At 43.7% G+C, this 21,913-nt stretch overlaps 3 protein-coding genes across 11 annotated transcripts in view; 2 read left to right on the forward strand and 1 right to left on the reverse strand.

The window, feature by feature from the left end:
• Nucleotides 1-1,873, forward strand: part of shroom4 (shroom family member 4) — a 24,340-nt gene extending 22,467 nt beyond the window's left edge. For all 7 annotated transcript variants that reach the window (XM_025062285.1, XM_017034903.2, XM_017034900.2 and 4 more), the window contains 6 exons: nt 1-148; nt 353-506; nt 599-700; nt 837-1,007; nt 1,098-1,240; nt 1,327-1,873. In XM_025062285.1, the coding sequence (XP_024918053.1) occupies nt 1-148; nt 353-506; nt 599-700; nt 837-1,007; nt 1,098-1,240; nt 1,327-1,483 (875 nt within the window). In that variant the 3' untranslated portion in view covers nt 1,484-1,873. The remainder of the gene's footprint in view (nt 149-352; nt 507-598; nt 701-836; nt 1,008-1,097; nt 1,241-1,326) is intronic.
• A 1,450-nt stretch (nt 1,874-3,323) lies between these two features.
• LOC103386292 (H(+)/Cl(-) exchange transporter 5) lies at nt 3,324-14,362 on the forward strand. 3 transcript variants are annotated; one of them, XM_025062315.1, is made up of 17 exons: nt 3,324-3,615; nt 4,297-4,471; nt 6,534-6,700; nt 6,811-6,910; nt 7,006-7,193; nt 7,931-8,053; nt 8,330-8,536; nt 8,631-8,711; nt 8,918-9,152; nt 9,237-9,412; nt 10,097-10,237; nt 10,340-10,526; nt 10,817-10,959; nt 11,369-11,518; nt 12,221-12,326; nt 12,418-12,634; nt 13,256-14,362. In XM_025062315.1, exons 2-17 carry the CDS (start codon nt 4,336-4,338, stop codon nt 13,344-13,346), a joined length of 2,448 nt encoding a protein of 815 aa, XP_024918083.1. In that variant the 5' UTR covers nt 3,324-3,615; nt 4,297-4,335; the 3' UTR covers nt 13,347-14,362. The 3 variants fall into 3 exon arrangements, with proteins under 3 accessions (XP_024918083.1, XP_008318703.1, XP_024918085.1); XM_008320481.3 differs by having other exon boundaries at nt 3,324-3,604; XM_025062317.1 differs by lacking the exons at nt 3,324-3,615; nt 4,297-4,471 and adding an exon at nt 5,745-5,836.
• A 6,203-nt stretch (nt 14,363-20,565) lies between these two features.
• The window catches only part of tnfsf10l (TNF superfamily member 10, like), a 23,847-nt gene continuing 22,499 nt past the window's right edge, over nt 20,566-21,913 (reverse strand). The window contains exons 5-7 of the mRNA XM_017034916.2: nt 21,467-21,631; nt 21,201-21,311; nt 20,566-21,118 (exon numbers count right to left, since the gene is read on the reverse strand). Coding sequence (XP_016890405.1) covers nt 20,933-21,118; nt 21,201-21,311; nt 21,467-21,631 — 462 coding nt within the window. The 3' untranslated portion in view covers nt 20,566-20,932. The remainder of the gene's footprint in view (nt 21,119-21,200; nt 21,312-21,466; nt 21,632-21,913) is intronic.

Here is a 21,913-nt window from a genome sequence, read left to right on the forward strand (position 1 = left end):
TGAACGGGCAGCTGCAGACTGAAGAGGTCAGCAGAGAGCAGCAGAGTTCAGAGCAGATCTTCTCCCAAAACAGTGAAGGAGAGTCAGGAGCAGAGATGTGGAGAGGAGCCGTTCAGACCATGGACAACAGCACTGACAGTCTCGAAAGGTACCGATTCAAAGGGGGAAGAGCTCCGGAGAGCTGAAATATGATTGGTGGAGAGTGATGTCATTGATTGATTATGGTCTCATGTTTCATGGTCAAAGAGATAACAGGAAATAGAACAGAAAACACATCTGTGGAAGCAGCAAAAAGCAGAGACGTAGAGATGTTTCATGGTGTCTGATGGTTTGAACTCCTTGTCCTCCTCAGTCGGTCCAGAGCGAGTTCCAGCTGCTCCTCCTACTACAGTACGTCAGCAGCTAAAGCCCAGCTGCTGAGTCAGCTGAAGGACTACGCTGAGGACAGGGAGAGGAACGAAGTCCGGCAAGAAAATGAGGACAACGATGATGAGCTGAACTACAAGGTAAAAGAAGAAGAAAAAAATAAGGGCTGAAGATGTTGAGGGATGCTTTTGGACACATGGTCTACATGCTTGTCCCTGTGTCTGTGGTGCAGAAGCAGCTGATGGAGAGTCTGAGGAAGAAGCTGGGTGTCCTGAGAGAAGCTCAGAGAGGTCTTCAGGAGGACATCAGAGCCAACGCTCTGCTGGGAGACCAGGTCAGCTGCTGGACCAGGATCTAGACCCACAGGAGAACTTTCTTCATGCTGGGTTATCACTGAGATCAGATCTGATGTCTGTCTGTCTCCACCTCCGTGTGTCTCTGTTTCCATCTCTGTGTGTTCATTTCCTCAGGTGGAGCAAATGGTGGTGTCTGTGTGCAGACCTCAGGAGGTGGACAAGTTCCGAATGTTCATGGGAGACCTGGACAAAGTGGTGAGTCTGCTGCTGTCTCTATCTGGACGACTGCTGAGAGTGGACACCGCCCTTGAGAGCTTGGAGCAGGAGGAGCAGGAGCACCACAGGGTGAGGACATGGGGAAGGCGGAGAGAAAATGTCCTGAGTCGAAATTGCAATGTTAATTCCTGTGTGTGTGTGTGTGTGTGTGTGTGGCAGCTCTCCCTGCTGGAGAAGAAGCGTCAGCTCATGCATCAACTGTCTGAGGCTCAGGAGCTGAAGGATCATGTGGACAGCAGAGAACAGGCCGTCAGCAGAGTCCTGGCCCAGAGTCTCAGTCCAGAGCAGCACCGGGATTATATGTATGTCTCTCCTCTAATCTCAGATTATTACTTCTGTTTAACAGAATAACAATTCAACTGAATCCCAAATAATCTGTGTTTTGCAGCCACTTTGTAAAGATGAAGGCTGCTCTGCTGGTGGAGCAACGACAGCTGGACGACAAGATCCGACTGGGAGAGGAGCAACTGAGGGCCCTGAGAGAGAGTCTGGGACTAGGACTGGGGTCAGGACTGGGGATGTCACTGGTGTATGGTCAGTACTGAAGATTTTCTAAAAAAAACACTCTATACTTTAGCAAACACAAAGAATGAGAACCAATGAGACTCTACCATCCCTGACCCCAAGAGTGGTAGTTTGTACCTGGGATCAGGACCTGAACAATGATAAAAACTGGAATCAGGACTTCGGACTAGGATCAGGACAGGAACCAGGACTGAGACTCCACCACCTGTGGATCACTAAAGACCCATAATTCATTGCTGTATTTTGGCCGAAAGAGGGAACTCATGTGACCCATCAGTGGAACTGATGAGTTTTTTATTCCAAGTAAAATTAGACTGAAGGAAAACATGTGAAGTTAACTGTCTTTGTTTTCACAATTGTACTGTAAAAAATGTACTCTCCAAAAGTAAAAGAGAGTTTGTGCCAAAGAAGTTTTTGACTCTGAATCGATGACTTGACCACGACTGTTTTTATTCACTGTCTGAAGAGAACCTGACTGAATATGCTTGGTGCTTTTTTTCCCTGTAAGGATGAAGATGACATTTTACATTTGAAGTTTTATTTGTGTGTTTGTGTGTGTGAGTGTTTGAGAGTGTGTGAGAGCGAGAGATCTGTCCAAACGTCTTTCACCAGGTGGAGTTTGAGACTTCAGCTGTGTCTGTTTATACTGTTTATACTCTCTGTACAAAACTGCTCCTATTTTCCTATCTTTATTTTTATGAATGACTTTGTTTGAAAAAGTAAAAAAAAAATAAAGTCTTTACTGTTTATTTACTTAAGGAGAAGAAGAAAAATCCTTGAGAAATGTTTCTTCATTTTTGTGTCTCAAATGATCCAGCATTTTTATTTCATTGGTGAAAAGCCGTAATCTTTAAATGCTTAAAAATGTCCTTGTTTCTTTTGAAATTTTGGGAAATACCAATTTCTGACCATGAAAATGAACATGTTTTCATCAAGAGACTCAAACTGTGGATCAGCAAAACACTGTACACTCAAACCTTTGTTTTTTTCTGCTTCAATACTACAGAAGCTCAAGAAAGAGAAACATTATCTCCCAAAGCTGTTATCACTGGAATCAGAGAAGAAGAAGAAACTGAAGCAGTAATTTTTTCCCCTCTTCTGCTGATTGTGTTTCTTCTGATGTTTGCGATACTGCTGCTAAAATCTCCTGAGATTAAAGCCCTACACCTGAAACTGACATTTTACTGAGGCTGAAGATATTAATTTATCTACTGTTGTGATTTAAGATATTAAACTGACATATGAACAAGGAGGCTTTTTGAAGTTCTGAAGACATTGGTTACTTCAGTTTATTATGGACAACACCTAAGTTTTTAAAGCATTGACAGAATTTTTTTTCTTTTTTGTAAATTAAATAAACAATTCACTTTACTATCCTCCTGCTTTAACCTTTAAAGGTGAGAAGACAAATACAGGGTAAAGGGAACAAAAGGAGAGAAATGGGGAGAAAGGGACAAAGGAAGAGGAGATAAGTAAGTCAAATTCGTCATAATTTCCTCTGGTCATTCGCAAAGTACAACACAAGAGGGCGTCCTTTGTCACCAAAGCTCTGGCGATTATTATTTAGATAATATAAGGTTTGATATTTTTATTTTTACAATTTACATTAAACAATAAAAAAAGTTTAAGATACAGTTTACATATACTGACTGATATAAATTTACTTAACAAATCGAAAAGCGCTGGGATCTTAAACAGGAAGTTGAATTTAATTCTCTGTTCAAAATAAAACTTTCCTTTGAACACATTTAATTAAAATTATTGTTTTAAAAATGTTGTATTTTGTGTAAATACGTTGACTAAAAGTTTTGCGGTGAATATTCTTTACGTTGCTTTACCGGAAGTAGTCAGCCCGGCTACTTGGCGTTAGCATGACGCTTACAGGCGACGTGACAAAGCACCAATAGTCCAGAGTCCACCTACACTCATTTAAGAAGTTTTTCTTCCGTCACGTGATACTTTAGACTCGTCTTTTTAAGTCCTTGACACATAACGCGGCCTTTAATGGGTCTTCATATTATGACGCAGCAGTTTTTCCGTGTTTCCTGCTCCGTGCTGTTTACGGATAGTGTTTATTGAAGACGATAATCCGGTCACAAGACTCTGACGCTGCTGATGATCGTCGTTTAACTGCTTCACTGGTAAATGCATTGTATGTTTAATGTTATTTTATACGAGTCAACATTAAAAACTACTCCGCATGTTCACGTGAAAGCCAGAGATTAGTTAAAGATAAAGTTTTCTCACTCCTTAGTGCTCAGCAACTACCTGGCGTTAGCCTGTTAGCTGCAGATTAATGACAGCAGATGACTTAAACTTTACTGTATGGAAAATATAAACAAAATACATAGTAGCTTCACGACAACAGCAGAGACCGAAATTTAAACTCAAGCTTAATTGTATTGTATAATCAAAAATAATATTTGATGAATGAAAACAGTTTTTGAGATGTGCAGAAAGAAGTTTATTAGTTCAGTCCACATGGACATGCATAAGTCTGAAGAGTCTGAGAAACTTGCAGAGACACCAGGGAAGAACCTGGTCCAGTCTGCACCTGTGGTATGAACAAAGACCAGAGTTCTCAGACTGATGTTCAGATTAAGCTAAAGTCCATGTCTGCTCCAGAGACTTCTCCCAAACCAGACTTAGGTCTGAGAGGACACAGACTGAAGATGGAGATGTGGTTTCCTCAGACCACATCAGAAGTGTGTATGTGTTCTACAGAGATGTTGACACCCCCCCCCCCCCCAAACAAAAAAAAAATCACATGGTGATATCTGAGCATGTTTTATGATGGTGTGGAACTTTAAAAAAACATTTGTCATCTTTACAGATCAAACAGCAGATCAACCAGTTTTAATCACCTGAGGACATGGAAACCTCAGGATACCTCAGCAACAGCTTTGACGGCCTTCATTCAAATGATGAAGATGATGATGAGATGGTTGACATTGCGGGGGCCACGCTGGACTTCTCCTCCTCTGATGATGTTCCTCCTCTCTGCTCAGGTATGTGGTTTTGTATCCAACAACCACTGACCTCAGGTCACTGTGTGCTGATGAGTGATTGACAGAGTAGTGGCCAACACCAGATTGTCTTAGATTAATGTTGTTAACATTACTAGTTAAGAGTTGGCATAGAGGAAGTGTCCCTGTTATGTATTCATTATGTAATGACCTGATGAAGAAACAGCCTCAGTGAGTGTTGAAACCTCTGAGTTTCACTTCTGAAAGAACACAGTCATTGTGGTTTCTACATCTTTTGTCATTGGCTGCAGTCATGCGGTATGACAAACACACACAGGTCTCTGTGGTTGATCAGAGAATGAATGAATGGAGGACTAGGTATTAGGTATTGGACAACGTGTAGCTGTTCATACTGTGTTACTGTCACATGGTCCCATGCTCTATTGAGCTAACATGGTACATTTAATGAGTCTCTCCTCTGTGTCAGACTTTAAATCTGCTTAGACTGGAATTTCACATTTTCTCTTGTGACATCACGCCTGTACAAAAGTTTAAAGTTGTGTTTAAAAGTCAGCTGCAGTATCAACTGTTTGTGCAGTGGTTTGGTTGCGTGACGTCACCGCCCCTGTGACCTGTGACCTCTCTGTTTTTGGTGATGTCATCACTCATGTCCATATCAAAACAGCAGAATGTGAATACATGGCAGCTGTTTTCTTCAGTTGATGTCTGATGTCTACGCTGATGTTTTTAGAAAAATCAAACATGGAGAGAAATAAAAAGACACAACGGTGACAACAGCAGTTGGAGTTAGGAAGTTTCAGAAATGAGGAAGCCTCTTGGATGAGAGGTGAATCATCTTCTAGAAAACTAAACCAGTCCAGTTGCGCTTGATTTATCTTGGATGGATGTGTCAGACTGTTTTCTTTTTGGAAATAAGTCTGGGCTGAGGAATATTTCAAACAACAATAACAAGTTTTTCAGAATACCTTGTGCTGTATAGGTGAAGTCACATGATGCAAAAACTGTGTTGTTTAACCAAGGCTCAAATGAAGAGTTATCTTAAAATGTATTTTAACTGAAAGAAAAATAAAGAATTAATTTTTGTTATTCAATGAACTTAAAGAGAAACTTCTGTTCAATCTCAGTCTGGCTCTGGCCAAAGGTCACTCACCTTTAGGCCTGTGACTTCATTCTGACATCAAGTGAATCAGCTCAGTTTACTAGCATCTCAGCCAATCGAAGTGCAGCTCATCTGATCGATGATAGAGTGGGCGGAGTCAGTTGAATGTGTTTCCTGAAGCAGATAAGAGGAGGGAAGAGATTCCCAGTTTATGTTTGAGAATGTTAGGAGGATGATGTGGGAATGTTGGAGTCGTGAGCTGGACGAGGAAGAACTGGTGGAGGGTGGTGAGGAGACAAGCTGTTGGTTATGGTTGTGTTTTTACGCTCTGTGTGTGTGTGTGTGTGTGTGTGTGTGTGAGAGAGAGAGAGAGAGAGTTTCTGCTGATGCCTTGTGGTGTTGTCTAATCATTGAATACCTTTTACCGTCCGTCCAGTAAAGAGTCATGTGATTTTGTGTGATCAAAGTCAAACTAATGGCAAACACACACTTGTGTGTGTGCCCATGTCTGCAGTGCTTACAGTAAATAAATACATGTATTTATTTACTGTAAGCACTACAGTCATGAAAACTGTTGGAAATCGTTATAACATCAGAAGTGACTTTCACAGACTGTTTCACCTCATCCTGTTGATTTATTTTAATATTTTGTTTCTGCTGCTGGTACTATAGACCTTAATTGATATCATTTTGAAAAAGACATTAGAGTTTACCTAAACTGTGACTTTAACTACAGAGATGATCTTCAGTCATAACATGTATGAACCAGTTTGTCTGGTCAGGTCACTGATCACTAAGAAGGGAGGGAGGAGGTGAACAATTTACCATAATCACCAATATTTGGGAGGAGACTAGACCAGCAATTAGAGTAGGGGCTCAAACCAGTGACTTCCTTACTGTAGGACCAGAGCACTAACCGTAGTATGACCTTCTTCACTGATCAGTGTTGAGCCTTTTTTCACTTATTTTGTCTCTTGTTGTCAGGTGACTTTGATGAATTCAGCAGCAGAAGAGTGAGTATGAACGGTCATGGACCCAGTCAAATGGTGGATCCACTGGACGACCCACTGCCTGGGGTCGGAACCTACGAGGACTTTAACACCATCGACTGGGTCAGAGAGAAGAGCAAAGACCGGGACAGACACAGAGAGGTATGTGTGTGTATGTGTGTGTGTGGAGCTGTTGTTCCTCTTGTCACAGCTTCTACTCCTGCTGATTCTGCTGCGTAATGATTATTGGTCGTTGGTGATTCCTGTTACAGATCACTCATAAGAGTCGAGAGTCGACGGTGGCTCTGCTGCTCAGAATCAGTGATGCCTTTTCTGGATGGTTACTGATGCTGCTGGTGGGACTGATGGCAGGTAAACTCCACACTGTTCATTACAATAACATTATAATAATAAGGTAATGAAGGCAGTTGTAGTCTCTAAAAACTAAATTAGTTATAAACATCCAGGTGCTCTGGCCGGAGGCATTGACATCGCTGCCCACTGGCTGACGGACATGAAGGAGGGTGTGTGTCTGAACGGCTTCTGGTTCAACCACGAACACTGCTGCTGGACATCCAGCGAGCCCACCTTCCAGGAGAGAGACCGCTGTCCTCAGTGGCAGAGCTGGGCCGAGCTCTTCTCTGGAACATCAACGGTGACGGAAACTCAAACTTGAAATTTTACTTAGAGGTTTAAATTAGAGGTGAAAGTGAATGGAAGTGAACTCCTTGTCACTGTGACACAGCTCACCACTGCACACAACCAAATGTGACCTCTGTTTTTAACCCATCACCAAAGTGAACACTGGCAGCTTTAAGAACCAGGGAGCAGTGAGTGGAGACGGAGCCATGACAGAGCACCTCAGTGGGAACTGGGCAGCTGGTGGACTAGAACCAGGACCACTTCCTGAACCACTAAGCCACCACTGCCTCTAGAACAGAGAACACATATCCTCATTTCACTGTCTGGAGACTTTGTTTACGTTTGTTAGAAAGAGAGAGAAAGGGGGAGAGAGAGAGTGTTGATGGGGTCCTAATGGTCCTCTCTGACACTCCAAACATTCTCCCACTCTCTTCCTCTATCGTCTCTCTATAGGCTACATCTGACCAATGGATTGGACTAGATTGGCATTTGCCCCCCTTACAGACTTTGATGGGGGAGTTGGCACTGCAACACAGCCAACCATGAAATGTAAAATCAGTATTTTAATTAATGAATAACACATTTATAAATAATGACACTTAATAATTTAATGATTCATTTATTTATATTTCATTTATTGTTGGTAATATCTTTCTTTTTCTTTGTCTTATTCTAACTACATCTATATCTTTATATATGACTTTGTTAAGGTTTGTGTGTCACTAACTTAATTCTGTGTGTGTCCTGCAGGGGGCGTTAGCCTACAGCTTGAACTACCTGATGTACATCCTGTGGGCTCTGCTCTTCTCCTTCCTGGCTGTGACTCTGGTCCGAGCCTTTGCTCCATACGCATGTGGCTCAGGAATACCTGAGGTCAGACTCCGCCCACAGCCACCGCACACTTCACAACTGCTACAGTTTATCCCTGGGCTGGTTTTAGTTGAACTTTAAGGCACGGAGCAGGTAAAAACCTCAGTGTGAGTCAAACAGCAGCTTGAGGACATGTTGAACCTTAAACAAATGAAAATGTAGGTGACCAGCTTATGGAACAGAACACTACAGACCACAGAGACTGCTCTCAGATGAACCCCTCAGTGTTTACACTGGTCCTGGTCCTGATCACATCCTCTCTGACTTTGTCTGATTCAGATCAAAACCATCCTGAGTGGCTTTATCATCAGAGGCTACCTGGGGAAGTGGACCCTCATCACCAAGACCATCACCCTGGTCTTGGCCGTGTCCTCGGGCCTCAGCCTGGGGAAAGAGGGCCCTCTAGTGCACGTCGCCTGCTGCTGCGCCAACATCCTGTGTCACCTCTTCACCAAGTACAGAAAGAATGAGGCCAAGAGACGAGAGGTGGATTAGTGTCTTCTGATGATGGTCTGGTGATGGAGATGGCTGTGATAATGAAAACGTTGTTGTTGTGGTTGTGGTTGTGGTTGTGGTGTAGGTGTTGTCAGCAGCAGCAGCTGTTGGAGTGTCTGTGGCTTTTGGTGCACCTATAGGAGGAGTTCTCTTCAGTCTGGAGGAGGTGAGTTTACTCAGACCTCAGACCAGGGTCAGAGGACACCATCATCATCATCATCATCGTCAGCTGCAGCAGCAGAAGAACAACTGATTTTAATTTGATTTGTGTTCCTCTGGTCTTTGTCATCTTTTTTTCTTGTGTTCTTCTCTCCTCTTTTCTTCTCTCTTCTATTGCCCCCCTCTCTTTTTCCACCCTTCTTCTGCTCTAAGGTCAGCTACTATTTCCCTTTAAAGACGTTATGGCGTTCCTTCTTTGCTGCCCTGGTCGCTGCCTTCACTCTTCGCTCCATCAACCCCTTTGGGAACAGTCGCCTGGTACTCTTCTACGTCGAGTTCCATGCTCCATGGCACCTGGTGGAACTGGCCCCCTTTATTCTGTTGGGGATCTTCGGAGGCCTGTGGGGGGCGCTGTTCATTAGGGCTAACATCGCCTGGTGCAGGATACGTGAGTTTTTATTGTTATTTGTTCTTCTCTCTGACCCTCTGGTCTCTGGCCTGAGGCGTCTGACCCTGGCTGTGTGTGCTGCAGGTAAAACAACCCGTCTAGGTCATTACTCCGTGGTGGAGGTGGTGTTGGTGACGGGGCTCACCGCCCTGTTGGCCTTCCCCAACAGTTACACCAGGATGAGTGGATCTGAGCTCATCTCTGAGCTCTTCAACGACTGCACACTTTTGGACTCTTCTCAACTGTGTGGCTACAAACAGGTACGCTGCTCCACCGTGTCACCGCTAATCCTGTTACAGAGATTAGATATTTAGTGTTTATGGGCTGTGTCAGTGGGTCTGAAGGTGCTGAGGGTTCATGAATGGACCCAGTGTTTTACACTCTGCCCTCTTATCCACACACACACACACACCTTATCTTATTATTCCAGTGCTCAGAGTAAAGCTTTTTTTAAACACTTGAGTCAAACATTAGCAGCTGTAGAAACTAAGTAAATATCTTTGAGGTGCAGCCAGAGTTTAGAAAAATACAAAGGCAAATTGCTGCAAACGATTTTAGAACTTCAGAATTAGCTTGCGCTCATTTTAGCTGATGCCATAACAACAACACTGTTAGCATTCTTAGGGCTGTTTATGGTTAACTTTTAACTTGGCAAGTCTGTGTTCTTGTCTAACTTTCGATTTAGACACTGTTTTCTTCCTGGCTGCTCTGTCCACACTCTCTCTGTCTCTGACTCTGTCTCTGACTCTGACTCTGACTCTGACTCTGACTCTGTCTCTGACTCTGACTCTGTCTCGGACTCTGTCTCTGACTCTGTCTCTGTCGCTGTCTCTGTCTCTGTCTCTGACTCTGTCTCTGCCTCTGTCTCTGTCTCTGACTCTGTCTCTGTCGCTGTCTCTGTCTCTGTCTCTGTCTCTGACTCTGTCTCTCTGTGTGACTTGCAGCTCCCCAACATCTCAGACACTGGTGTAGGAAACACTCTGGGAGACCGTCCAGCAGGTGAAGCTCTGTACACTGCCCTGTGGCAGTTAGCTCTGGCTCTGCTCTTCAAGATGATGATCACCGTCATCACCTTTGGCATGAAGGTTCGCTTAGCTTCACACACACACACACACACACACACACACACACTGTTGTTGTGTCTGATCAGAGTGACCAGTGTGTTTGGTTCCTCTGCTCTTCCTCAGGTCCCGTCTGGACTCTTCATCCCCAGCATGGCGATCGGAGCCATCGCTGGGCGACTGCTGGGCGTGGCCATGGAGCAGCTGGCCTACTACAACCATGATTCGCTGATCTTCAAAGGCTGGTGTTCTCAAGGAGCCGACTGCATCACCCCAGGACTTTATGCCATGGTTGGAGCCGCAGCCTGTCTAGGTGAGGGAACCATGTGTGTTTGTTTCCTCTTAATGTTTGAGATGAAATCCTGACTTTTAATCCCACATAAACCTGATGAACTGAGAGGAGATCATGAGTTCAATTTAGTAATCTGTCCTGTCTGTCCTGTTCGACTGTCTGTACGACTGCCTGTGTTTGTCTGTCTTCACACACTCCAGTCGAATATTTTCTGTCCTTTTAACTTGAAGTCTGACTAAAAGTGTTGTCCTTGAATCTCTGTGTGATCAGTTTGACTTCACCAGTTTATTTTGTCCCTGTGCTGCTCTCAGGGGGTGTGACTCGTATGACTGTGTCTCTGGTGGTCATCATGTTTGAACTGACTGGAGGTCTGGAGTACATCGTTCCTCTCATGGCTGCTACCATGACCAGCAAGTGGGTGGCTGACGCTTTTGGAAGAGAAGGAATCTATGAGGTGAGGAAAAAGGTGGAGAGGTGGGGGGAGCTGATGATGATGAGGATGAGGATGGTCTAATGAGGATGATAATGACGAGGATGGTGAAGATGAAGAGATTCTTCTTCTTCCTCTTCCTCTCTGACATTGTTGCTCTCTGCACTGATGTGTGTCTGGCTCTCAGCCACTAAAAGCATTCATAGAATTCCAGGCCACTGGCTGCTGTCCAGCTGCAAACATCAGTCTGTGCACACACACACACACACGCACACATACACAAACACATGTGTATGATGTACCCATATCCACACATACACATTCACTTTCACACACTTACACGCACACACTTATACACAAACATACATATACACACACACACACATACATGTATACGTGCATGTGTCAATGCTCTCTCCACTCTCCACCGCAGGCTCACATTCGTCTGAATGGTTACCCGTTCCTGGAGCCAAAGGAAGAGTTTGAACAAAGCAGCCTGGCTGTGGACGTGATGAGGCCCAGGAGGGCTGACCCAGCTTTGGCCACGCTCACTCAGGACGGTATGAACGTGGGAGAGGTGGAGGTAAGGACAGGGAACGTGACATAGACTCAGTAGCAGTAAATACTGTAAAGAGGTAGAGTAGCGCAGTGGCACAGTCAGATGATAGTGGAGACGAAGAAGTGTCTCCTTTTCACAGTGGTCAGAGAAGAGGATGTAACAGCAGGAAGTAGATCAAACACACTGTAAAAACAGGCCACAGTAACGTGGCAGAGATGAGGAAGAGGAGGAAGCTGCACCCACAGGACGCACTGACTGTAGGAGAGAGGAGGGAACAGCAGGAGGACTGCAGGTTTAACATACTACAAAAACAAAGTCTACTGTAGAAATGATGAGGAAAAGGAAGACGCTGGGATCCTGCTGATCAGCCTGGTGGTCAGAGAGTCTGGTGGAGGGAACGGCAGGGATGCTGCAGGAAGTGGTTGAAGTATGAAGGAAAATACGACCAGAACACAGAGCTGTGAGGAAACGATGAAGAAATCACTAATCCACATACACACCAGTAGACTGTGAAGATGTAGCTTTATTAATTAAACCTTTGGTAACAATGTTTTCCCACTGACTTATTTATCAGGTTCTCCCATGTAGAATCTGACCTGATTACTGCCACGAACGTGTACATTCCTTCAAATGATTCAAAGTTCTGCAGATGTTGAACCTCCAAAGACACGCTTTTGGAAAACATGGAATATTAAAATTGTGAATGTGTTTTTGTGTGTGTCTCAGGCGTTGGTGGAGAGCACTCACTACAGTGGTTTTCCAGTGGTGGTCTCTCAGGAGTCTCAGAGACTTGTAGGGTTTGTCCTCAGAAGAGACCTGCTCATCTCCATTGGTCAGGACAAGTCTTGATCCAAAAACACACTCACATTTTCCTCCTTCAATGCTGCAAGTTTAAAAAAAAATTTGTATCCATCATTTTTCAGACAATGCTCGAAAGCGTCAAGAGGGCGTGGTCAGTGCATCTCAGGTGGTCTTTACTGAACACACTCCACCCCTCCCTCCTGAAGCCCCGCCCCCTCTGCGTCTGAGAGGAATCGTGGACCTGAGTCCCTTCACTGTCACTGACCACACAGCTATGGACATCACTGTGGACATCTTCAGGAAACTGGGACTGAGACAGTGTCTGGTCACACACAACGTGTCAGAACACACACACACACACACACACAGACTGAGACACAAACTAAACATGACTTAAATAAAAAAAAAACACCTATAAACACGTGAATCTGTTGGAAAATAAAACTAATCAAAGAGGTGGAGATGATGTAGGAGATCCAGATAATGGAGGTGAAGGAGAGAGCTGCAGGTGTCAGTGTGAAGGTGGAGAAGGAGGATGCTCAGGTTTTTACTCTGGTGGAGAGGATGAGGAAGGGTGAAGTGAGGGATGACGTGAGGAGGAGTAGAGAAGGAGGGTTACTGTTTAGAAGACCAGATATGGGAGTCACAGCTTCATCTTCTCCCTGTTAAACTTTGAAGGTTTTTAGTCATTGAAGAAAATCAGAAAGTGGAGATGGAAAAGAGGAGCAGGAGGAGGAATGTAGTGAAGTTTTGGCAGGTCCATCACAAGGTTCACATTTGTTTCTTCTCATTTCATCTTCACACAAACAGACTTTAGTTTTTGGAATAATAAAAAAGTGATGAAGTGATGAAGAAGTGAACTGTGGCCTGTGTTGGAACCAGTTGAACTGAGCTCTGGGTCGTTCTGTGAGTGATGACATCATCTCCTCTTTTTTTGCTTTTCTGTTTTGTGTTATGAAGGAGGCTTCTAGGCATCATCACCAAGAAGGACATTCTCAAACACATGGCCCAGATCTCCAACAGAGACCCAGACTCCATCCTCTTCAACTGATCTTCATCAGCTCGATCTTTTCTCCTTCTTCTAATGTAGCTCCTCCATAGCGCCTCCTTTGGAGATCAGGTCTTTGTTGGGTCAGATCTGTTCCTGATCGTGTTCAGGTCTGGACCTGATCTGATTCAAGAAAGAAAACTCTCCAGGAACCTCCTGGTCTATCGCTACTTCTCATCTTCTGCCCCTTCCTGTTGGGACCCTCCCCACAGTTCCCCCCATAGAGACCTGGGTTCCTGGAGAACCTGGGAGAACCTCCTGCTGGCCCTTGGTCCTGTTCGTCTGCTCCTGTGGAGCAAAGGATGAGAACCCACCTGTGACCAAACACACCTTCATCTCCTCATGTCAAACCGACAGAGAAAGAAGCCAAATGAAATCAGCAGCTTTTTGCACAAACAGAAATGAAGTTTTTTTTTTTTTTCTTTATTTGTTCAACAAAATGTGAAAAAAACTGAGACCTTCTGATGGAGAAGGTTTCTTCAGGAGGAACGTCTGTGGAATACGGATTGTCCTCATCTTCTGCATGAACACTCCCTGAGAATCCTCTCCTCACAGGAGGTACCGGAGGAGGAAGAGCTGAAGATAATCCTGCTTTCACACAAAAGGAGATTAGGAAAACTTTTGGAGAACGTCAGTGTCTGCCCTGCAGCATCTCAGCGAGTCCAGACACAGAAGCATGAGCTGATGGATGATGATGCTCCTGCTCCTCCTCCTCCTCCTCCGCCTACTACTACTGCTACTCTTCTTCCTCCTCTCAGCCCCAGGCTGAAGAGAAGAGCAGTGTGAGAAGATGGATCTTCATCTCACACACACACACACACACACACACACATGTTCAAACACTCCACCGTGTGACCCTCTGAGCCCGAGGATCTTCCGTCCTGGAATCTGTGCTTCTCTTTGTTTGTTTGTCAAAAGGTTAAAATCATCACAGCTGAAAATAATTTATATGAAAATGTAAAAATAATAATAATAATAATGTTTGTTTGTCTTTTTCACTAAATTATGTAAACTTTGAACTCAGAGTCTGTCTCTTTTTCTTCAGCCTCTCCATCGTCACTTTGCTCTTTTCAGAAAATGAAAACTTTCTACTTTCTAACATTTATCCTCCAAACGTAAAATCATCCTGTGGAAGAAGACAAAAATAGAACACGTTTAAACACGTATAAAACTGCAGGACGTGAACATAGAGTAGAGTTGACCCTGAAGCTACCTTTGTGATGACTTTGAATGACCTCTGAACTTTGACCCTTTTTCAACACCAACAATGTTACCCTCCATTCTTTCCTCATTTATCAGAACCATCATCACTTCTGACAGTGGTCCCACATCTGTGGTTCAGTGTGACGTCATCAGAGCAGAGAGGTTCCAGCTTCACCCGCCCCGCCCTCTCCTTACAGATGTGGTCCTGGTAAAACAGTTCTTTTTTTTATCGGCAGCTCTGATGTGCACATGATGTTGAGTGACAGTACCTGCACATTCTGGAGGATGTTCACATGTTCACATATGTCACAGTCACAAGATCACGTGATCTATGTGTGTGTGTTTGTGTGTGTGTGTGTGTTGGGGGAATTTGAGTGCATTGTAACTCTTCAGTAATGACTCAGTGTTTATTCCTGAGCTCAGTTCCTGTAGCTGAAACTTCACATGAAGCTCCAGTTACAGACATGCCTCAAGCCTCACACACACACACACACACACACATACATGTCAGGTTTTCTTCTCACACTTAATGTAACTAAAGACACCTTATTAAACCTGCGATATTAGAATGTGTTTGTCATCTGACTGATTTTCTCCGTGGACTTCGGCCTGTGAGCTAAAATCACTGACTTTGGTCTGTGAGCTAAAATCACTGATTTTGGTCTGTGAGCTAAAATCACTGATTTTGGTCTGTGAGCTAAAATCACTGATTTTGGTCTGTGAGCTAAAATCACTGATTTTCTCCATGGACTTTGGTCTGTGAGCTAAAATCACTGATTTTCTCCATGGACTTTGGTCTGTGAGCTAAAATCACTGATTTTCTCCATGGACTTTGGTCTGTGAGCTAAAATCACTGATTTTCTCCATGGACTTTGGTCTGTGAGCTAAAATCACTGATTTTCTCTGTGGACTTTGGTCTGAACTAAAATCACTGATTTTCTCTATGGACTTTGGTCTGTGAGCTAAAATCACTGATTTTCTCTATGGACTTTGGTCTGTGAGCTAAAATCACTGATTTTCTCTATGGACTTTGGTCTGTGAGCTAAAATCACTGATTTTCTCTATGGACTTTGGTCTGTGAGCTAAAATCACTGATTTTCTCTATGGACTTTGGTCTGTGAGCTAAAATCACTGATTTTCTCTATGGACTTTGGTCTGTGAGCTAAAATCACTGATTTTCTCTATGGACTTTGGTCTGTGAGCTAAAATCACTGATTTTCTCTATGGACTTTGGTCTGTGAGCTAAAATCACTGATTTTCTCTATGGACTTTGGTCTGTGAGCTAAAATCACTGATTTTCTCTATGGACTTTGGTCTGTGAGCTAAAATCACTGATTTTCTCTATGGACTTTGGTCTGTGAGCTAAAATCACTGATTTTCTCTATGGACTTTGGTCTGTGAGCTAAAATCACTGATTTTCTCTATGGACTTTGGTCTGTGAGCTAAAATCACTGATTTTCTCTATGGACTTTGGTCTGTGAGCTAAAATCACTGATTTTCTCTATGGACTTTGGTCTGTGAGCTAAAATCACTGATTTTCTCTATGGACTTTGGTCTGTGAGCTAAAATCACTGATTTTCTCTATGGACTTTGGTCTGTGAGCTAAAATCACTGATTTTCTCTATGGACTTTGGTCTGTGAGCTAAAATCACTGATTTTCTCTATGGACTTTGGTCTGTGAGCTAAAATCACTGATTTTCTCTATGGACTTTGGTCTGTGAGCTAAAATCACTGATTTTCTCTATGGACTTTGGTCTGTGAGCTAAAATCACTGATTTTCTCTATGGACTTTGGTCTGTGAGCTAAAATCACTGATTTTCTCTATGGACTTTGGTCTGTGAGCTAAAATCACTGATTTTCTCTGTGGACTTTGGTCTGTGAGCTAAAATCACTGATTTTCTCCATGGACTTTGGTCTGTGAGCTAAAATCACTGATTTTCTCCATGGACTTTGGTCTGTGAGCTAAAATCTCTGATTTTCTCCATTGACTTTGGTCTGTCAGAGAGTTTTCTTCACCTCCTCCCACACCTTCTTGTCCTCCTTTTCCACCTCCGTCTTGGACACCTGACCCTCTGATCTTCTCTGCTCCTCTGTCTCCGTCTCCTCCTGTTCCCAGAGCTCCTCTTGTCCTGCAGCCCATTACACAGCAGCCAAAACATTTCCATGTGGTAATGAAGCCATTGAAGGAGTCATCCTACACCTGCTCTGACATCCTGCTCACTCAGTGTGTGTGTGCCTGTGTATGCGTGTCCACGTCCACTGTCTTCGGGGCAAATATTTCAGTGTGAGCCTGTGTGTGTCCGTGTGTGTATTTGTGTGCAATTTCAGCAGAAACTCAATCTTCTGGCCGGTGTAGAGTCTCCGCCCCCTCGGCGTCTCCTCAGGTGAAGGTTCCCACAGTCACAGCTTTGCTCCTCGTTTCTCTGCTCATGTGAAAAAAAATCTGTCAGTGACCTCGGAGCAGTGACCTCAGAACTGTTGTCACCACGGCAACCAGACAAACTCAGCGATGTCTTCAGTCAAAAAAGGGGGAGTTAAAGACTCCCTATAATAACGGTCTGTAATCTGAGTGTGTTCAATCTGAACTAGGCCTCGTCGCGTCAGTCTGTTCACACAGATCGGAAGTTAACGATCGGACGTTGACGATTCCGTCAGATCCAGAGGACAATTATTTAGCTTTGATTTTAAATGAATAAAAATGAAGAATCATATTTGATTGATCTCCCTATCATTGGTGGTCTCAGTAGTTCTCCACATCGTGATTGGTCACATGGCCTGTTGCACCCTGGGATTTGGGGACTAGTTTGTAAATCAAACCCACAACCTTCAGGTGCGAGTCCTGCCACTGGAGCAACAAAGTGTAAAAAAAAGTTTATAAAAATGTTGTCCAAAAATCATATTTAATTCAAATAAAAATGTAATTAGAATGTAAAATTATATTTAATTAGTCCAATTAATTTAAAACCCAGATACACATTCAAATATACATTCATTATATATAAAAATCTTAATGTTGATATTATTTTGGTGTTGAAGGTTTGAATCTTCTTAAAGATGTTTTATTCATACTTCCGTTTTGGTATTATTGGCTACACTGAGCTGACCTCTGACTGCTGACCTTTAATGACCTCTAAAGGTCAGCTTTACTCAGTCTTTTTGTGAACTTGACCAAATACATTTTCTTTGACCTTTATGTCACTCTCCTCTTTATGGCCTTCGTCGCCTCTCGTCTGACCTTCACTCTGACCTTTCAGAGGACAATGGTGGACGTTATCCAGTAGCGAGGTGTTTTTCTTCAACTTCCTCTTCGTACACAAACTGTAGGATTATTTGTTTTTCTAATCCAAACTGTTTCTGCTACTGCTGTAAAACTGAAGCTGAAACTCCAGAAAGTTCCAGTGAAATGTTGTCACTCACTTTATCTGGGAACCGAACAAATGGGTTTATTTTTCTGGGGAATGAACCTATGTCACAAAGGCTCAAATGAAGTCTTTTTTTTTTCCAGTTGAGAAAGTTGAAACAGGAACATCTTTAAAAAATGTTTTTAAACTTATAAAACTGATGATTGTATCTAATGATTGTTTCAGTGTAAGCCTGGACCCTGGACCCTGGACCCTGGACCCACGCCCTGTCCCACCCTGGACTCAACCCATTCCCAGCTACACTCAATTGGAAACTCATTGTTTAGACACCTAGGTGTGTGTGTGTGTGTGTGTGTGTGTGGCCCCACTCTGTCTCTGCAGGAAGTGTTGGCCTTTTTTTCCTGTGTAACGGTGTGCACGTGTGTGTGTGTGTGCACGTGTGTGTGTGTGCACGTGTGTGTGTGTGTGCACAGTGAGGTTTTCTAAAACTCATTTCCTGACCGGCTCTGAGGAAATCAGGGAATGCTGGGTAATAATCCAGGAGCGCTGTTGTAAATGTAAGGAAGTGTGTGACAGACTGATGATGGATATAGGCTGTTTGTGTGTGAGTGTGTGTGTGTGTGTGAGAGAGAGAGAGAGAACAACATGATCAAGTAAATCAAACGTTTTCTTTATATATTAATACATTAATATACAGTATGTATTTCTATGACTTACTGCAGTTTTTGAAAAATATATAATTTATGACAAATTAAAATTTAGGACGGTTCGATGAACATTTTTTATTCTTTATTCCTCAAATTAATTTTCTGTAAATGTATCTGTTAATTGGGATGTCTTTTATAGACTATTTTGTTCCATTAAAACTTACTGAATATCAAATTATTTATTATTATATTCCTTGGTTTTCATTTTTTATTCATAATCACAATTTTCTTTTTTCGTCGCCGTTCAGTTCCACGACTGGATCAGAATCAACACAGTTCTTACAAACAAACAGAAACGTTTGATACCTTTATTTTCTCTGCATGTTCACAGCCACAAGAGAGAGAGAGTGTGTGTGTGTGTGTGTGTGGCTGCTTCTACAGAACAGTTTTCTTTGGTTTCAGAGCAAAAAACAAACAACAAAATGTGTCAAATGACTGATGTTAAATGAAGAAAATCTGCACAGGTTGAGCTGAAGTTCTGCTCTGAAGGTTCACACAGAGCCTGGAATGTCACGTGTGTGTGTGTGTGTGTGTGTGTGCATGTGTGCGTGTGTGTGTGTTTAAAGCAGCTAAAACAGCAAACAAGTGAAAAATGAAATTCTCCTTCAATTTTCTCTGAGACCATGAAAACAAACGTAGTGTTTTAACAACGTTTCCAAATAAGCAGTAAAACGGTGAAGAACAAAAGGCTCAGTTACTATAAAAAGGCGGTTAAAGGGTCAATCCAGGATTTTTTTAAAATTTTTTATATGAAGCGCTAATAGAAAATCAACAGTGACCTCAGACCCACCTCAGTCCAACGGTGAGATTAACACAGGAACAGGTCGCAGCTGGAATTCAACTGTTGGTTTTGTCGCTAAGGTTTCAGTTCATCACAGAAACTTCAATTAACCCTTTAATCACTGCACCACAGGGAGAACAACAGAAAAGTGTGTGTCTGCGTTTGACCTGGTTTTCCTACCGTGGTTACGTGAACGGAGACTTATCAGGAAAGGTGTGTATTTGAACACACACACACACAGCTCTGACACAGGTTTATTATTGTGTTTATATAGGACATGACAGTGGCTGATGGATGAGTCTGCAGGGCTAACACCTGAGTGTGTGTGTGTGTGTGTGTGTGTACGGACCAGTTGAATACATCCTCTGTGTTTGCATTAGCTGAGGATTTCTGTCTGCAGATAAACACAAATTTGTCCAAATCTTTGGGCTAAGTCTCTCGTGTTTTTGTTCGACGCTCACAGCACGTGCCCTCAGATCGTCTTAAGAGTGCTCCACAGTTAGCATCACTTAGCTTAGCATTGCAACGTCAAAATAAGAAATAGATGCCAAAAAAACTTTAGTCTAAATCTTTGACTCTTTGCTTCACAGACTCATTTCCTGGACAGCATGCTAAGCTAAGCCAAGCTAACTGTGTCTGTAGCCGTGATGTAGTATAAATTAAATCCAGATCACAGACTGCAATAAAACTATTTGAACACCTGAGTGTGTGACTGTGAGCGTGCACTTTGAGTGTGTGTGTTAGCGTTAGCAGGTTCCTCCGCGGTCGTGTTCGTGTTTAAGTTAGAATGAAGTTTCACAGGTAGAACCAGAAAAACCAGAGACGAAGACAGAGAGTGGATAGACAGGACGACATTCCTGCAGAGAAGACATGAAGGAACACAACAAGCACAGACAAGGAGACGGAGTGATATTCAGGTGCAGAATCGGTTCCAGCACTGTTCTGGTGCAGGAACGGTTCTAGTGTGTGTCTGCAGTGGTTTTTAGTCCTAATGTAAAAACAGTTCACGTTTGCTGTGGTTCCGTCCCACAGTCTGAGGATCCTCGCATCTTTGATGCCGAGGATTCACTTTTTAAATCCGTCTTTACATTCTTCTGTCTAGGATTCAAATCCAAGGGTCCAAAAGCAAAACAAACAAACAAAAAAAAACAAAAAACGTAAGAAGCGAGAAACATCGAGATCATTTGGTTTAGAGTTTGTTTCTCATCACGAGCACAAAGAAACCATAGGTTGGTCCACGAGTGGTTGTAAAAAAAAATACAAATCCAATCCTGATCCTCAGGAACGTTCCCAGCATTGCACTTGTTCTGTTCATCCTGACCTGGATCTGTGGATCCGAGGAGGACAGATGAAGTTCTTGTTGCTCTGACACGAGCAACTCACGTTAATCCCTCGGTCCTTCAGAAAAAAAAAAAGCCCATCCAGGTCCATGTCCCAAACTTCGTCCAGCCGCTCAGACGTTCCACAGGCTCCTCCTCCAGGCCTCCAAGTTCTTCTTTTGATCCATTCTGATGTTCGAGGTTCTGTCTCTCTTCCTCAAAGGTCCAGACGAAAAGCACCAAAGTAGCTGGAGGAGTCGTCAGAGTTGACCATGGTCGGAGAAGAGACGGAGACGAAAAGCTCGTCTCCAGCTCGGAGCTCGAACAGTCCTCCCTGGTAGATGGAGTGGAGCGCGTACTCAGCGTCTGGAGACCAGCACTTGGTTCCGACTCCCTTCAGGAGCTGCAGGAGACAGAGCAGAACATGGAAATGAGAACTGGAACTGGACCAGAGGAAAGTCAGAAGGACACAGAAGATCAGGTACCTGGATTGGACTGGGGTAGGAGGTTTTCTTGTAGACACACTGGACCAGCTGGTGGCTGACGCTGCGCTGGTCTCCATCATTGGCTGCTGGAGACGGATAACGGAAATACACCTGGAAGAACAGATGGGACAGGGATTCAGTCCGGACTGGTCTGGTTCAGTTTGGTCTGTTCTGTTCTGGTCTGTACTAGTCTGGTTAGTCTCCGCAGGTGTGGTCCAGTCAGGTCTAGGGAGGTCATGTGACCAGTGTAACGTCATGGTGATCACCTGTGAGTACAGGTAGTACCGCCCATCTTGAGGCACTCGCAGCTTCCCATTGGACAGCGTCATGTTGTGTAGGTGAGCTCCAAAGCTCTGATTGGCCCAGGAGTGAACCACATGACGACAGGACTGGTGCAGACCAGGAGTGGGGACAGGGTAGGGAGAAAGACCGGCGGAGGAGGAAGGGCGGGAGGAGATGTTTACAGAAGGTTTGACAAATGATCAGACAGAGAAGAAAGAGAAAAAACCAACAACTTTCTGCTGCGTTATCAAAGACAACATGTTTAAACAAACGTCAGCTCTGTTCACTGAGCCCCTCGGAAATTAATCTGCTGCCAGGGCTGCCATGAAGTCCTGTAAGATAAAGAACTGCCCAGATAAGAACGACTGTGGAGCAGCAGCAGCAGCAGCAGCAGCAGGGGCAGCGGCAGCAGCAGCAGCAGCGGGGCGGCG

The sequence above is a fragment of the Cynoglossus semilaevis genome, chromosome 1 (genome assembly GCF_000523025.1).
Source record: "Cynoglossus semilaevis isolate Cse_v1.0 chromosome 1, Cse_v1.0, whole genome shotgun sequence".
Classification (NCBI taxonomy): domain Eukaryota; kingdom Metazoa; phylum Chordata; class Actinopteri; order Pleuronectiformes; family Cynoglossidae; genus Cynoglossus; species Cynoglossus semilaevis.

Coding starts and splice junctions, on each gene's coding strand:
- LOC103386292 (XM_025062315.1), top strand. CDS start 4,336: ATGGAAACCTCAGGATACCTCAGCAACAGCTTTGACGGCCTTCATTCA. Junction 4,472..6,533: donor TGTTCCTCCTCTCTGCTCAG/GTATGTGGTTTT, acceptor TCTTGTTGTCAG/GTGACTTTGATGAATTCAGC. Junction 10,960..11,368: donor GAAGAGAAGGAATCTATGAG/GTGAGGAAAAAG, acceptor TCTCCACCGCAG/GCTCACATTCGTCTGAATGG.